At 39.6% G+C, this 17,855-nt stretch overlaps 1 protein-coding gene across 3 annotated transcripts in view; it reads right to left on the bottom strand.

Annotated features, from left to right (window-relative positions):
- Window positions 1-17,855, bottom strand: part of b4galt2 (UDP-Gal:betaGlcNAc beta 1,4- galactosyltransferase, polypeptide 2) — a 397,773-nt gene that overhangs the window by 34,649 nt on the left and 345,269 nt on the right. The window contains exon 6 of one of the 3 annotated variants that reach the window (XM_063064453.1): window positions 8,745-11,350. The exons of the other annotated variants lie outside the window; for them this stretch is intronic. Within the exon in view, the coding sequence (XP_062920523.1) occupies window positions 11,224-11,350 (127 nt within the window). The 3' untranslated portion in view covers window positions 8,745-11,223. Of the gene's footprint in view, window positions 1-8,744; window positions 11,351-17,855 lie in introns of those variants that run through there. 3 annotated transcript variants of the gene reach the window in all.

The following is a 17,855-nucleotide window of genomic DNA, read 5'->3' on the forward strand; positions in this document are numbered from 1 at the left end:
TCATAATCTTGCTACATTAGAAGCTGGAGGAACTCAATGGGCCAGACACGATGTACAGAAGAAAACAAAGTCAATGTCAGTTCATGATGAAGGGTCTTGACCCGAAATGTCAACTGTTCATTTTCCTCCGCTGATGCTGCTGGACTGAGTTCATCTGTAATTTCATGTGTGTTGACATTAGAATCTAGGATAGTTCTTGTTCAGAGCAATGGGTCTCAAAATAAATTAATTGCATTTTTCAACACCAAAATATTCTACATTTTTATCAGCAAAAAATAAATCCACCAAAAACTTAATTTCATAACAGTAAACACTTTATATTATTTGCAAACTTTACTACCCACTTAACCCTCTATGGCCCCTCCCCCTAGCTTTTATATTGGGTTGTGAACACTGCAACTCACTGACACTCTTTGAAAGGTACTTATTTATTTCCCAGTCTTATCATAATGACATTTGGTTTATTTTGAATCATTCAAGAGTAAAAATGGAGTCAGACAACCAGGAAAAGCAATGACCTCTGCTAATACTACGATGATCCCTCAGCAGCACCTAAGTGACAAAATGTTCCCAAATGACCCACCCTTCTTGCACTAAATTATCACACTCACAAAGCAATTAAAATGCTAGTTCTGGAACAGTAGATATATTCACAACTTTTCAACTCATGACTCAAAAATGTTGCAAATAAAAAAACAACGGCTGCAAAAACTCAGGGATCACAGGCCATTTTCGTAGGGCACAAAGGATCGTCAATGTTCAGGTCAAGTCCCTGCATCAGAACTTCTGAATTCTTCCAGCTGTTTGTTTTCTGCTCCAGATTCCAGCATCTGCTGTCTTTTTCTAGGACTGGGGGTATTCATAAAACAACAGAGTGAAAAAACAAGCACATGTGTGTAATTCCAGTGTATTGTATACAGTAGCTGCCACTGAGGTCACCATTGGCAGACATGACTCCCTTTCACAATCATTTTGAACAATGAACTTAACTGTAGGCAGCTGCACATTAAAAGCAAGTGCACTTCAGAAGATTGTGTGATTTTTAATGAAAATGTTCAACTCATAACTGAATCACACTCGAGAAATGTATTGTACTATGGTCTGGTATAAAAATTAGCAAAATATAATCTCAGCCATTAAGTCATAGTACAAACTTCTCCATTCCTAAACCTTCCCTCATTTCTCCAAAATTCGCACTCATACGAGAATGTAACAAAACAGGTTGGCAAGTTTTGGGGTGCAAAATACAGCATAATAGAACACAATTACATTTTTTTATGGCTGGAATTAACTCCTGCTTGAACAATGATCTAGACCAGTAGAAAATCGGCTACCATTGCAACTGGTCTGCGGCAGATGCAATCTCACTCACTCTCCACTTCGCTTTGCAGCACTTAGACAAATGTCAGGCTGCTGTTTATCGATAACAGCTCGGCATTCAACACCATCATCTCCTCAGTGTTAATCACCAAGCTTCTAAACCTGAGCCTTTGCACCTCCCGCTGCAACTGGATCCTCCATTTCCTCATCAGGAGATCTTGGTCAGTATGGATCAATGATATCTCCTCCTCACAGACTACCAACATAGGCACACCTCAAGGATGAGTACCTCTCCCACTGCTATACCTCTTTCTACAAACAGGATTGTGTCACTACACACAACTCAAACTCCACTTATAAATTCGCACATGACACCACTATTCCTGGCTGAGTCTCAAACGGTGGTGAGGTGGCGTACGGGAGCAAAAAAGATCGACTGGTTGAAGTGCTGCAACAACAACCTCACACTTAACTTCAAGCAAGGCCAAACAATAGATTATAGGCATCAGGAGGGGGAAGTCGAGGGAACGTGTACCAGCCTCACTGAGAGGTCAGCTGTGGAAAGGATGAGCAGCTGTATGTTTCTTGGTATCAACATCTCTGAGGATTTGGCCTGCACCCAACACATTGATGCAATTGCGAAGAAGGCACCCAAGCAATTCTACTTCCTTCGGAATTTGAGGAGATTTGGTATGCCACCAAAGACCCTCACAAATTTTTATAGACATACAGTGGAAAACGTTTTGACAGGTTGCATCACAACCCCATAAGAGGCTGTCAAGATTTGTAGACTTAGCCAGCTCCATCACAAGCTCAACCTTCCAACCACTGTGGACACCTTCAAGAAGCAATGTCTCAGAAGGTGACATCCATCATTGAGAACCCTGACCATCTGGGGCATGCCAGCTTCCCATTACTATTGATAGGGAGGAGGTACAGCAGCCTGAAAACCTACACTCAATGATTTAGCTTCAAATTTCTGAATGGGCCCTGAACCATCATCGTCTCCATCATCAAATTTCTGAATGGTCCCTGAACACGATCAAGCTATTCATTTTATTTTTGTGATTTATAATAATTTTATATCTTTGCACTGTACTGCTATCACAAAAATACAAATTTCATGTTATACTTTATAACAGTAAACCTGTTTCTTATATTTCTCAGGGTAACTTCAACCATCCCATACACCCTCCACTTTCTTCCCTGTAAACAATTCGCTCTTATGTGACCATCAACTTCAACAACACTAGAACTAATATAGAGAGGGCATTTAGTCTACTGACTCAAACATCTTTGCCTTGTTGGGGGGAAGGGGGTGGAACTAGAACACACGGATAAAAGCCATGCAAAGGGAGAATATATAAACTCTTCCCAGGAAGTATTGACGTCAGGATCAGACCGGGGTCAATGGAACTGTGAGGCAGGACAGAAAAGTTGAGGCAATCACTGCTTGATAATCAGAAGAAGCAATCTTGGTTGAATTTAATAGCTTTTTGATCCAAATGGGAAATAACAGCTATGCCTTGGCAATGTGATCCTAGACCATGAGAATACTTTCGTCTTCATGCACTGTATACTCTCTAGAAGGAGATAAAGCTAATCAATTTTTACCTCTTCAAGGACTCATTTCCATTAACAGTCAGGAAAGATAATTAAGAGTAATTAGATGCTGACAATTATGCCTCAGATAAATCTGTTGCTAAGGCTGGAATGGACCTTTGATCTGCCTTAAATCTGATGATCTGAAACATGGTTTATTGAATTATACTAAAGACCTTAAATATGTTCTAGCTCTGCATGCTCTAAATTTGCGTATGTTTACAAAATACAATTAAGTTGGTCAGTAAAACCACTGAATATCTTTTCTTTGTACTTTTGTCAGTTAAATAAAGGTTCACATGAATTAACATATCATATATTTTTGTTTTTATTGCATTTTGGAAAATATCCCAACTTTTCTGGAAATGAGGTTTGCACTACTTTTTGTAGAATTTTCCATTCAGACACACTGGTGTTTCCATAATACCAAGCTGTGACGCAACCAGTCAATATACCCTCCACCACACATCTATAGAAGATGTGACAGTAACATTTAGATAGCACAGGCACATGCATGTGTAGGAAATGGGAGGATATGAATGGTGGAGGGCTGATGGGTGGCTTTTAGTTTAGTACAGCAACAGATATTGTAGGCCAAAAAGCATTTTGCTGTGCTGTACTGTAGAGAGTGGTAAGAACAGCCGAGTGCATCTGTGGATGTGAAGCTCCCTCCATTGTGGACATTTACAGCAGCAGGTATGGAAAGAAGGCCTGGAAGATCATTGGGACACCAGTCACCCTAACCATAAACTGCTTCAGTTGCTTCCGTCTGACAAACGCTACCGTAGCATTAAAGCCAGGACCAACAGGCTAAAAAGGACAGCTTCTTTCTACAAGCTGGTGCGGAGCTGGTGGACTGCACAAGAAATCCACTGGCACAGTACATGTCCCTGGGCCAGTGCTGTACTTTGGATAAAGCTCTAATGTGACACAGCAGCTAAATGAACACGCACATATAGCCCAGTTTACAGTGCTCTCATAGTGAGCAATCTCAAGGTGCACAATAAATTTCTTAGGTCTTCACTTTGACAAAGCAGTACAAAGGTTTAAGGAAAGGGGAGATTATAAAGAACTTCCTCATAACCTCATGCCAAAAACTACAAGACACAGCTCTAGGGTGGGAGTGGGGTGGAGGATCCCAGACTGCAGACTCAGAATGCTAGTGCAGTTCCACTTTAAGAAAGAATGCTGGCCTGCAAGTAAGACTGACACACAGAGCTTTTAAACCCCCACTTCCTACTACCTTGCAGGGGAATGCAGAGTCTGGAAAATAAAATGGAGCACAAATGCAGTACCAGAGGGACATCAGGGACTGTTGTGTACTTAGCTTCATGGAAACATGGCTCACTCCTGACATTTTGGAATCAGTGCTGCAGGTCAATGGCTTCGCCATCCACCGCAAAACAAAAGAGCTTTTAAAGGTAGAGGAGGTGGTGTATGCTTCACAATTAATTAATTGTGGTGCACAGACATAGTGGTTCTATCTCAGTCCTACTCACTCGACCTGGAATATCTAGCACAGGGTGGCCAACCATTTACATTCCATGTGTCAATTTTTTCACACACGAGTTCAGATGTGCCATACAACTCTTGTACCCCCACAATTCTTGTAAAAATATGTTAATAGAGAACTCGTGCGTGAAAAAAAATCACACCTGAACTCATGCGTGAAAAAATTGACGCATGGAATGTAAAAGGTTGGCCACCCCTGATCTAGCGCATACAGGACTGTTTTGAATCGGTGGCCTGGACAGTATTCTGGGATTCATCTTGGAAATATGCCGCACTTGTCACAGACTTCATCAAGACATGCTTGGATGAGTGTGTACCTTTAAAAATATACCAGACACACCCAAACCAAAAGCCATGGATGAACTGGGAAACCTGCAGTCTACTGAGGGCTGTATCTGTGGCGCTCAAGATCCCAGGTCCAAAAACATACAATAAGCCAGTTATAACTTGTAGAGGGCTATATTAAAAGTGAAAAAAAATTCCGATTGTAGTTAGAGATGGAATTGGATACACGTCAGCTCTGGCAGGGTTTGTGGGCCATTACTTCCTACAAGGTGAAACCCAACATCATGATAGGCTGTGATGCTTCACTCTCAGATGAGTTCAATGCCTTTTATGCAAGCTTTAAAAGGGAGAATAAAACTACATCCATGCAAATTGCAACATCGGATGACGTTGTGATCTAGGCCTCGGAGACCAGCATCAAAACATCTTTCAAGAGAGTGGAACCAGACAAGGTATCAGGCCCTGATGGTTCACCTGGTAAGGCATTGAAAACCTGTGCCAATCAACTGACATGAGTGTTCAAGGACATGTTCCATCTCTCACTGCTGCAGTCAGAGATTCCCACCTATTTCAAAAGAGTGCCAATCATTCCAGTGCCCAAAAAGAGCAGGTGAGCTGCCTCAATGACTACCACCCAGTGGCACTCACATGTACTGTGATAAAGTGCTTTGAGAGGTTGGACATGGCCAGAATCAACCCATGCCTAAGCAAGGACTTGAACCAACAGCAATTTGTCTATCACCATAAAAGAAAGCAACTCACCGTCTCTTCTCCTGGACAATAGCAATACCTATGTCAGGTTGCTGATCATTGATTACAGCTCAGTGTTGAATACCATCATACCCTCAGAATAATCAACATGCCCCAACCTGGGCCTCTATACCTTCCTCTGCAACTGAATTCCTGACTTCCTCATTGGAAGACCATAGTTAGTATGAATCAGAAATAACATCTCCTCCTCACTAACAATCAACACTGGCACACCTCAGCGATGTGTGCTTAGCCCACTGCTCTACTCTATCTAAGCCCATGACTTGTGGAAAGGCACAGCTCAAATGCTATCGATAAATTTGCTGATGACACAACTATTGTTGGCAGAATTTCAGATGGTGTCAAGGAGCTGTACAGGAGTAAGACAGATCAGCTAGTTGAGTGGTGCCACAACATCCCTGCACTCAACATCTGTAAGACCAAAGAATTGATTGTAAACTTCAGAAGGGGTAAGACGAGGGAACGCTAACTAGTCCTCATCGAGGGATCAGTAGTGGAAAGGGTGAGCATTTTCAAGATCCTTGGTGTCAACATCTCTGCAAATCTATCTTGGGCCCAACATATTGATGCAATTACAAAGAATGTACAACAGCTATACTTCCTTTGGAGTTTGAGTAGATTCATGATGTCCCAAAGACTTGAGCAAATTTCTACAGATGTACCAAGGAGAGCATTCTAACTGGTGGCATCACCATCTGGTATGTAGAGCCCCCTCACAGGATTGGGAAAAACTACAGAAAGGTTCAAACTCAGCCTGTTCCGTCATGGGCACAAGTCTCTCCAGCATCAGGGACATCTTCAAAAGATAATGCCACAAAAAGGCCATTTTCTCATTGCTACCACCAAGGAGGTGGTACAGGAACCAAAAGAGATACACTCAACGTCTTAGGAACAGCCTCTCCCCCTCCACCACCAGATTTCTAAATGGACACTGAACCCATGTACACTACCTCATTTTTTTTTCTCTCTTTTGAGAGAAAATAGCCGTGATTCCCTTCATTTATTTGGGACACTATGACACTTAATTCGGACAAGAGACTGTTGCCAAACAGTTTCTAACTAGCGTCAGTCGCATGCACTTGTGTGGCCATTAGATACTACATCATGTTTAGAGCAAATAGTTTTTAAATAGCATCAGTTGTGTGTGTTTATGTTCAGAAGAGATATTTCTGTTACTAATAGTTGGTGAAAAATAAGCAGTAAAACAATTCAGAACTGTTTTGCTCACTGGATTTTCAAGCATTCGGTCTTGATGCCAGAACTGGCTGAAAGTGAAAATGAAACAATTTCACTACAAATGAATTGATTTCACCAAGTTAGCAACTATAAAGAATTTGAAGGTATTGACAATCATCTTGAATGTTACAATGGAAATGAAGATTTGGAGAATGCAATTGTCAAAAACTTTGTATGAGGGCAGCCCATTATCTTCACTAGTTGTCTGTGCTGATTTTGTTCATTTAGAACCAATCAAAAGCACATGGCAACCTACAAAGGAAGAATTTTTCCATCAATTACTATTAGGAACGAATATGCAGTTTTATAGTACTGTAGTAATATTGACAATGTTCTAATTTTTACTGTATTTCATTTAAATACATAATTAAAAAGTTAAAAGTTGTTTGGCTTTTTAATACCTTTTCAATGATTTCCAAGAAACTTTGGTTAATTGGGGCAGCCGCTTAATTGGGCCAAAATGTACTGGTCCAAATGTGTCTCAATTAACTAGAGTCCACCGTTATATTTCTTATTATAATTTATAGTTTTTTTCTTATGTATTGCACTGTACTGCTGCTGCAAAAGAACAAATTTCACCAGTAATATTAAATCTGATTCTGATTCTGAGAGGTTTAGGAACATAATAGAGACAGGAGAGGGTCATATGGCTATCCAGCCTACTCTACTATTCATTAAGATTATGACTAATCTGACCATGGTTTCTGCTCCAGCACAGTACCTGCTTTTTACCTTATACCCTAAATTCCCCGACTATGCAAAAACCAAAATCTCCATCCTAAATCCATTCCCTTAAATCTTGTGACTATATCCCCAATTCTAGTCTCAAATACCAATGGAATCAACTGACTCCTGCTGCACTCTGTTCATCGCTGACAGCCAATCTGAGAAACACCATTTATCCCAACTCTCTTTCTGATTGTTCTGGTAAACATCTCAGCAGATGGCTCAAAATAGCAAAGATAGACATCTGAGGCTGAACTGTCATAGCCATACATGGTATACATGGACTGAAGTTCACTTCCTTAAATCCCAGAGTGAGCCTGAACAAATGGGGAAGAAAAAGCATCCAAGAATGGCCTTGTTTAAAAACAGTTGAATAAAGGTAAACAGGAAAGAAACAGAAAACAAGATTAAAAAATGTCAGTTACAAGAGAATTCAGTGCCTGACATGGTGACAGACGCAAATTTACAGCAGTGTTTAAAAAAAATTAAGATTTATAGCCCTGAAAATGAAAAAGAAACTCATAGTGGGGGATGGTTAAAGAAGGGGAGTGGGATTAAAGAGCTCTTTCAAAGAACAGGGACAGATACAATGAACCAAATTTCCTCTTACTATTCTTTTTAATTCTATAAAGGTAAGACAAGCAGAATCAAAGCAAAGATTTAAAAAACATTACCTACAATTGTTTATAACTATCTGTTTAGAGCCAAAACATCATTCCATTACTTAGGGTCCTCTGACATTTCAGTGGTACTACCACTGTAATACAAAGAATTTTTCAATCACAGTATGTAACTGGATCTTTATATACAACCTGGCTAGCCTTTGCAAAGAAACATCCTCAAGGTTAAACCTATTTATAATTACATTATTTTATAAACATTTATTGAAATTATAATAGAAATTCTTCAGTGAAACATTTTTAGGCTGCTCATCCTAAAGATGATCAAGGGTGCAATGGATAAAATGGGCAATAAATCAGGTAACACATGCAATTTATCTTCTACTTCACAGGATATGAGTTTACAGTCTGCAGGGGAGGCTCCAACCTGACAGCTTTTAATGCTTCAACTGTGACAAAACCTAACAGTTTCTATCTATCAGGCTGAGTCGACATCTGCTTCTCCCTGCTGACTGGGTTTCTTGAGGATTGCCTCCGTAAATCAGCACAATGTAGTGAGCCAGGGATAATTTTAGTCATGACTGACCATTGCTGGGCTCAAGCTGCCTGTTTGCCTGCGCATACTGCATTTGTAATCAAGAGAGATAAGTGTTTTAATAAACTGCTTGAATTTTGCAATTGGGTAACAAAAATAATCGAAACTTTTAATTAGAATACCAAGCTTCAACCAAAAGGTTGATCCCTGTTTCCCCTTCACTGATGTGCTGCACATTTTTTTTAAAAAAGCAAAGATTCAAATTTGATACAGTACTGACGCTTTGATAATGGCAGGGTAATCTGAAATTCTCATTTTTATAGAATGCTGAATAATACAACATTTTAGACAAAAATAAAACAAGCACATGCTCATACACATCTGTATGGATCCTAAAACATAAAGGCTAGCTCCCAGCACTTTCACAAAATGGTCTCTCTTTTAACAAAAAAAACATTTTTCATGAGAAATCTTAATTCTTGTACAGTTATGCAGGAGATCAGCGTCAGGTTGTAGAGATGCTATTCTGAATTACGCAGAGAAATAGCATGGGCTGTATCTCTTGGGCTGGAAACCTTTCACTTTTCACCTGTAAAATGCTTCAGCTACTTCCTCATATAGTGGTGTCAGTCTGCATTTCATGGGTTAGCCTCACATTTCATGCCTAGAATAGTCTATGCATAGACTTGCTTTTCTGAGAAATCAAAAAAAAAAGATTGCACTTGGATCATTCCTCACACCCATGTATTGAGGGGTAAGGTCGCTACATGCAAGTGCAGTTCAACTCTTTGAGTGATTATGCAGAAAGTTTGAAGTTAATAACTCATCTCCTTCTACTTTAGGCCACTAACTTACCAATCACCCCTGCTGTGCACCACTTTCTGGAGGTCCAAGATGCCGACTTCTACAAAGAAGGGATCTGTATGCTCCACGACCACTGGACTAAGTGTGTAAATGTAAGAAGGGACTATGTTGAATAATAAATGTGCTAGGTTTTCTAAATTTTTCTAAAATTGACTCCTTCTACCATATCAATCAGCCCTCGTAAACTGGGATATCAAATAACTTCTAAGTTTATTCCTTCCGAGCCCATTATATAAAAGAATAATTATTTTTCTTCCTCAGGCTGTCCAAATGATTACCTTTATCCTAAGTGTATGTTGTCCTGCCCTGATTTTCAAAAATGTCAGCATTTTTTAATAAAAACATTTTATTCAGCTTCACATTTATATTTTATCAACTGACTGACTTTGGAATAATATTTTGAACCTGTCAATCCTTTTCTTCTTGAAACTACTGCACAGCTTTCACACTCCAAAGTTCTCTATTCAGACTTAATGCTATACACAGCTTAGCTAATACTTAGAGTAACTGTTATCAAAGCAGAATCTTGTAAAATGGAAGTTACAATCAGAAATTACACATGCACATACACGTGAAAGCTCTTTGAAATTTAAACATGTTTATAAAAGAGCAACAGTGACATAATGAGATTCAGGTCAATAATTCTCATTCCCCTTCTCCAGAAGAAAGTCTTGCTGCAATTGTAGAATGACTTGGTTACTCTGAACCTAGATCATCCACATTAGATCTCTATTTCTGAGGAAAATCTGCTTGGTAGTTGGATTGCGGAATGCTGTATCTTTCAGTGCTATGTAATTGAAGATTTACTTCTTCTGGAGTGAAAAGCAAAAACAACATTTCTGGGTCATTGCACATCACTCCTGATATGATGTTGAACTATCAATATTTTAGACACATCAACCATAAACCGTCCTTACCATGGAGCCAAATAACTATCTTAATAGCTTAATGGCAAAGGAATTCTGCATGAAGAAATCAGCATCTTTTGTGTTATTCATGTGTTATAGAACACGATGATTTCAGTACTGATAAAGCTATGACTTGACTAAGTTCCAAACTGGAATTTACTCTGTACAAGCCCAGCAATTATTCAAAAATAAACCCCATATCTTGTCAGTTTATACCATTAAACACAATAAACATTAGTGTTATTAGGTGCAGTGAATTCCTAAACATTCAATGGATATCATTTATTCTAATAAACCACACCCTGTTTCAAAAATTTTTTTAAATAAATTGTATGGGATCAAATTTAATCAAACAATGCTTCACGGCAAGTCAGAAAGCAGAGACTGTCAAAATGGTCCATCCTTTTTTGAAAAGAAAACATTTGCACAATACATGGCAAAAAGTGAAGATTGCACCCATGATGTTGGAACTAACAGATCTTCAGTAGTTAACATTAGATACTGCACATGGGCAAACTGCTTGGAAATGTTTGGTTCTTGAACTGGATGCCAGAACCAAGCAGCAGAAGTAAATTTGTGCTTTTGCTGCATCATAAACTGGTAATGATAATTTTTAACTCAACCCTGTTATACTTTAGCTCAGGGGTTCCCAACTTTTTTTATGCCATGGACCAATACCATTAAGCAAGGGGTCCACGGACCTGGGTTGGGAACCCCTGCAAGCTTCTTCTTATCAACTAACTTGTTTGGGTATTGGGTATTTGATCCTCCACAATATTCCGCGTGGGAATTTAAACTGGAGGTGGCAGTGTTTTTTTTACGAGGGTGAGTTGCGAGCTCGACGTCAACCCGGCGCGGATGGAGAGTGTGCTCGGGAGCGGCCTGTCACTGGATCAAACTCAGGAACTTCTGTTCTCGGGCCCGGCGCTGATCTCACTGTGCCACCAGCCGACTTGTTAAGTTTCATTACTCTGAAACAAATCATTCACTCCATAAAGTTAAAGCATATTGACAAAGGAAACAGTTCCATGATAAAGAATCTCAGATTGTTTTTCATATTACAGATTATTTTTGGACAGACGTTTCTACAATTATAATTTAATGCAGAAATGTCTTCTTCAATTTTGATATCTCTCCCAGTGCCTACCCAGTGATGTAACTGATCCATTACTTTCCTAAAATAAATAGATTTTGTCTGAATCCTAGCTAACAACTAATAAGTAATCCAATTACCCCTACATCTTGTCAGTTATCCTGAAGATTTTATGCCTAGCAATATTTAATTCCCCATTCCGACTAGCTTTAGCTACCAGTATAGTCACATCAAATTTTCGTAACTCAAGAATCCTCAAATATTCCTTTCCCTCTATTACCTTTCAAATAATAATTTTAAAATAAAAATCTGGTATTGTTTTGCCCTTTTCAAGTATTTCTTCCTCATTATTATCTATATGTCTAAATGTTATTCGTTCTTCTAAGAAATAAGCTTCTACTCACAATATTTTTAAAACCCTCTGTTATAGCTTCATTTATATTCTGCAGGTTTAATTCACTTCTATCTATAAACAATATTTATGACAAAAATTTGAACTCTGCTTTACCAAAGAATAATTATATACACAACAAGTCTTCCCCTCTGGACACATTCATTGAAACATTATCAAAAACCTGTATTTTAAAAATATAAGTGACATTAATAATTACTATTTTGCCCTTGTTCACCTATAGATCTGGTAAAAATCACATACTTGCAGTATAAAGCTTCAGCATCCTTAGTCAGTGGCTGACAGGAAAAACCCTCTAGGGGATTCAAGTGCTCCATTCCAGAATTCAGTAGGAAGAGAATTGGCTTGCAAGGTTCATTACTGCTTTGTGCATTGTGTGATGCAGTGAAGTGCCATTGATATTCCGCACAAGCACTGCTTCTCGCATAGATAAATTGCACCTCAGTTCACTTCATCATAAATACTGGCCCACTGCATTCATTAAGGGACACACAGATCCTAACAGAAAGTATAAGCAACTCTGTTATGAAAAAGAACGAATTGTCATGAATGATACGTAATTTTTGAAAATAATACTTCCTTCAAGAAAGATTATACTACAATATGCATACTATGGTTAGGGATGGTCAAAATAAATGAACAATGCAACTAGACTACATTTTTCATATAACTTCAGATAATGTAAAATAATATTATTTTAATGGGTATATTATTTCACTCACATGAGAATGCTAAATATTTTTCTGTATGCACTATTTGATCTCCTGTTCTCTCAATTATGCTACAGATTTTATGTTGGAAAACGTTCAATTACTTTCACTGAAACTGAAAACACCAATGCATCATTTTAATTTAAGTAAATTAAATGTCTGATGTTGAAAAAATAGAAATAAATCAAAATACATAATTCACGATATACTTCAATTTATCCACTGAGCTGCAATGAGAGCTTCCGTTTCAGTACAAAGTCTGAGTTCAAAAATTGCTTATTACAATTGTAATCAGATTACATTAGGATTATGCCATCTGATCCCATGCAAAGTCCCCAGCTTCACTGACAGCACCAGTTACTCTGGTCATTTATGGTCTCCAATGCTCTTTTAAAATTATTTCAAGAAAGCCTTTGGGACAAATTTCAAAATCTTAACTCAGTTAAATCTCATGGCATTTTTTTTTTAAGAAATCCTTATTGACAGAAATTTTTAAAAAGCTAAAGCAATGCAGATGCTGGAAATCTGAAGTAGTGAAAATACTGCAGATACCCTGTTTATCTCCCTGCAAAGGTACTGACTTGCCAACCTACTTGATATTGGCATTTTTTATTAGAAAGCAAATACATTTTGTTTCTATACCCATAGGGATGCTCCTATCTTATCTACACCCTAAGAGCCTTGGCAAAAGTTGACAATATTAAGGCCCGGGTGTTCCAAATCTTGGAGAAATAGCTCAAAGTCTGCTTAGCTTCTTGGGCCACTCACTCATTTATTCACTCAATCAACTATAGGTACGTGGCATTACCCAAGTAAAATATTACGTCACTGTGGCATAATGTTGATTGAGATCCCATCTTTCATCACCAGCTGAAAGAATGGGTGACCTGCTGTTAACCCAGACTGTATTCCTCCCCGACCTGAACTGTTCTAAAAATGATTAAGACAGCACCGTGCTTGTCTGACCATTATGAAAAATAAAGGAAACAAGTACCCATATGAAGAAAATATTTTGGCATCTTTGACTTCCCAGTGCAGCAAGAAGGTCCCTTCCAGAAGATATTTGTTTCCCTCCTTGGAGATCAGTTACTGCTCCTTTTAGTACTGCAGCGTTCAATAGTTCTACAGAGGGTCCCTGAACAGTTCTCATTTCTTGTTCTGTGTATTCATTCAGCGTGTGTGTGTGTCACTGTCAGAACCAGCACTTAATGTCCATCTCTAATTATCCTTAAACTGATTAGTGCTAGCCCATTTCTGAGAATCAACCAAAGTGTTTTGGGTCAGGTATGAGCCAGGTTTCTGGGTGTCATGAGAAAGCTTTGATCCCCAGAGGACTTTTAGGAACCAAGTGGCTTTTCACCACTATCAACAGTTTTTATTGGTAATCAGTCATCTGTGGTCACATTATTGTTACTAACTTTTCAGAATTACTCTCTTAAGTTCCCAGCTACAAAGATGAGATTCAAACTCGTGACTAGTTCAATAACCACACAGATGTGCATTTTTAAAGATGTTCTGAAGACAGCAATAGAAGAGCCTGCGAACTCCCCAAGATATGCTTCCGTAAAACAGGGCCAACGTAGAAAAATAATTCATTGTGCTTCCCCTAGCATGGATTTCCTCTGGGTACTCCACATCCCAAGTGTGCGGGTGGCTATATATAATTAGCCACTGTAAATTGATTTTGGTGTGCAGGGTGTGAAAGAATTTGATGGGAGTTGATGGTATTGTGGGAAGATTAGTGACAGCGAGATAAATAGTGGAGGAATGGGCCTGCTCCGTGAACCTGCCACACTCAATGTACTAAAGTAACCTCTTATGTTCAAAGTCCAAAGTAATTATACTATATACAACCTTAAGATTTCTCTCCTTACAGGTAGTCACAAAACAAAGAAACCCAATAGAACCCATTAAAAAAAGAGGACTGTCAAAACCCAATGTGCAAAAAGAAAGCAGATTGTGCAAACAATAAAGTAAGCAAATAGTATTCAGAACAGAAGTTCACGAAGGTGAGTTCACAGATACAAAGGCAGTCATCAATGCAGCTAGTCTAGGAGCGCATCAGTTGCAGGCCACAGCCTCCGTTCAGCGCAGAGACAAGTAAACCTCGTGAGCAGCGAGATGAACAACAGCCTGTCCCTCTCCTCTGGCCGTGACAGACTGGTCTTTTCAATCTGGCCAGTCCCTTAAATCAGCCTCAGAACCAGGCCCTGGCACTTCAACACGCACACGGGCTTGTGCTCCACCAACTTGAACCCATACCCGACATTTCCAATCTTGCCCGGCACTTAAATCGGCCAGACATTGATTTGCTCTTCGCTCTCGGGCCCAGCTGCAGCCGGCTTGCCATGTTGTAGACAGAAAGGGAAATGTGGTCCTCCAAACACATCTTCTCCTTAGTTCCACTTGAAAATTCAAACCCTTCAACAACTTTCTATTTGCAGCAATAAAGGACAGATTAGCTTTCATTCCCATATCTAAATAAGTAATTATCACTTGCAGAAAATAACAGTTGTCATTAAATAGCAGTTTGTCTAGTTGGGCTTGAAAATCTGGTCATCTTGGAAGTTAAAATAGCTCTTTAGAGAAAATTGGTGCACTTATAAATTTGATATTTGAGACAGTGACTCTGAGAGAGAAAGTGCATTTAAAATGAGAACATACATATTCAGTCAAAAGCTGCCTCTTGGAGGAAAGGGTTTCATAACTGGTGCCATACAGTCATCGCCTTGCCTAAAATATAGCAAAACTCATTAAAAATTTTTGGGATTGATATGACCAAGTGTCAGCTCATTATAAGACCATAAGACAAAGGAGCAGAAGTCAGCCATTCGGCCTATCGAGTCTGTTCCGCCATTTTATCATGAGCTGATCCATTCTCCCATTTAGTCCCACTCCCCCACCTTCTCACCATAACCTTTGATGCCCTGGCTACTCAGATACCTATCAATCTCTGCCTTAAATATACCCAATGACTTGGCCTCCACTGCTGCCCATGACAACAAATTCCATAGATTCACCACCCTCTGACTAAAAAAATTTCCTTGCATCTCTGTTCTGAATGGGCGCCCTTCAATCCTTAAGTCATGCCCTCTCGTACTAGACTCACCCATCATGGGAAACAACTTTGCCACATCCACTCTGTCCATGCCTTTCAACATTCGGAATGTTTCTATGAGGTCTCTCCTCATTCTTCTAAACTCCAAGGAATACAGTCCAAGAGCGGACAAACGTTCCTCATATGTTAACCCTCTCATTCCCGGAATCATTCTAGTGAATCTTCTCTGTACCCTCTCCAATGTCAGCACATCCTTTCTTAAATAAGGAGACCAAAACTGCCCACAGTACTCCAAGTGAGGTCTCACCAGCACCTTATACAGCCTCAACATCACATCCCTGTTCCTATACTCTATTGCGCTAGAAATGAATGCCAATATTGCATTCACCTTCTTCACCACTGACTCAACCTGGAGGTTAACCTTAAGGATATCCTGTACAAGGACACCCAAGTCCCGTTGCATCTCAGAACTTTGAATTTTTTCCCTATTTAAATAATAGTCTGCCCGTTTATTTCTTCTGCCAAAGTGCATAACCATACACTTTCCAACACTGTATTTCATTTGCCACTTGTTTGCCCATTCTTCCAATCTAACCAAGGATTTCCATAATCCACATCGTTGATGTACAATGTAAAAAGAAGCAGCCCCAACACGGACCCCTGTGGACCACCACTGGTAACCGGCAGCCAATCAGAATAGGAACCCTTTATTCCCACTCTCTGTTTCCTGCCAATCAGCCAATGCTCTATCTACATATGTAACTTTCCCGTAATTCCATGGGCTCTTATCTTGTTAAGCAGCCTCATGTGTGGCACCTTGTCAAAGGCCTTCTGAAAATCCAAATATACAACATCCACTGCATCTCCGTTGTCCAGCCTACTTGTAATTTCCTCAAAAAATTGTAATAGGTTTGTCAGGCAGGATTTTCCTTTAAGGAATCCATGCTGAGTTCTGCCTATCTTGTCATACGCCTCCAGGTACTCTGTAACCTCATGCTTGACAATCGACTCCAACAACTTCCCAACCACCGATGTCGAGCTAACTGGTCTATAATTTCCTTTTTGCCTCTTTGCCCCCTTCTTAAATAGCGGAGTGACATTTGCAATCTTCCTGTCCTCCGGAACCATGCCAGAATCTATCGACTTTTGAAAGATCATCACTAATGCCTCCGCAATCTCCACAGCTACTTCCTTCAGAACACAAGGGTGCATTCCATCTGGTCCAGGAGATTTATCAACCTTTAGACTATTCAGCTTCCTGAGTACTTTCTCTGTCATAATTGTGATTGCGCACACTTCTCTTCTCTGCCACCCTTCTGTCCGGTATACTCCTGATGTCTTCCTCAGTGAAGACTGATGCAAAATACTCATTCAGTTCCTCCGCCATCTCCTTATCTCCCATTACAATTTCTCCAGCATCATTTTCTATTGGTCCTATATCTACTCTCACCTGTCTTTTACTCTTTATATACTTGAAAAAGCTTTTAGTATCCTCTTTGATATTTATTTGCTAGCTTCCTTTCATAGTTCTTCTTTTCCCTCTTAATGACCTTCTTAGTTTCCTTCTGTAAGCTTTTAAAAACTTCCCAATCCTCTGTCTTCCCACTAATTTTTGCTCCCTTGTATGCCCTCTCCTTTGCTTTAACTTTGGCTTTGACTTCTCGTCTGCCACGGTTGCATCCTTTTTCCATTCGAAAATTTCTTCTTTTTTGGAATATACCTGTCTTGCACCTTCCTCACTTCTCGCATAAACTCCAGCCACTGCTGCTCTGCCGTCTTTCCCGCCAGTGTCCCTTTCCAGTCAACTTTGGCCAGTTCCTCTCTCGTGCCACTGTAATTTCCTTTACTCCACTGAAATACCGACACATCAGATTTTGGCTTCTCTTTTTCAAATTTCACAGTGAACTCAATCATGTTATGATCACTGCCTCCTAAGGGTTCCTTCACCTCAATCTCTCTAATCACCTCCGGTTCATTACACAATACCCAATCCAGTACAGCCGATCCCCAAGTGGGCTCAACAACAAGCTGTTCTAAAAAGCCATCTTGCAGACGTTCTACAAATTCTCTCTCTTGAGATCCAGTGCCGACCTGATTTTCCCAATCCACTCGCATGTTAAAATCCCCCACAATTATCATAACACTGCCCTTCTGACAAGCCTTTTCTATTTCCTGTTGTAATTTGTAGTCCACATCACTGCAG

Source organism: Mobula hypostoma, chromosome 12, assembly GCF_963921235.1.
Source record: "Mobula hypostoma chromosome 12, sMobHyp1.1, whole genome shotgun sequence".
Classification (NCBI taxonomy): domain Eukaryota; kingdom Metazoa; phylum Chordata; class Chondrichthyes; order Myliobatiformes; family Myliobatidae; genus Mobula; species Mobula hypostoma.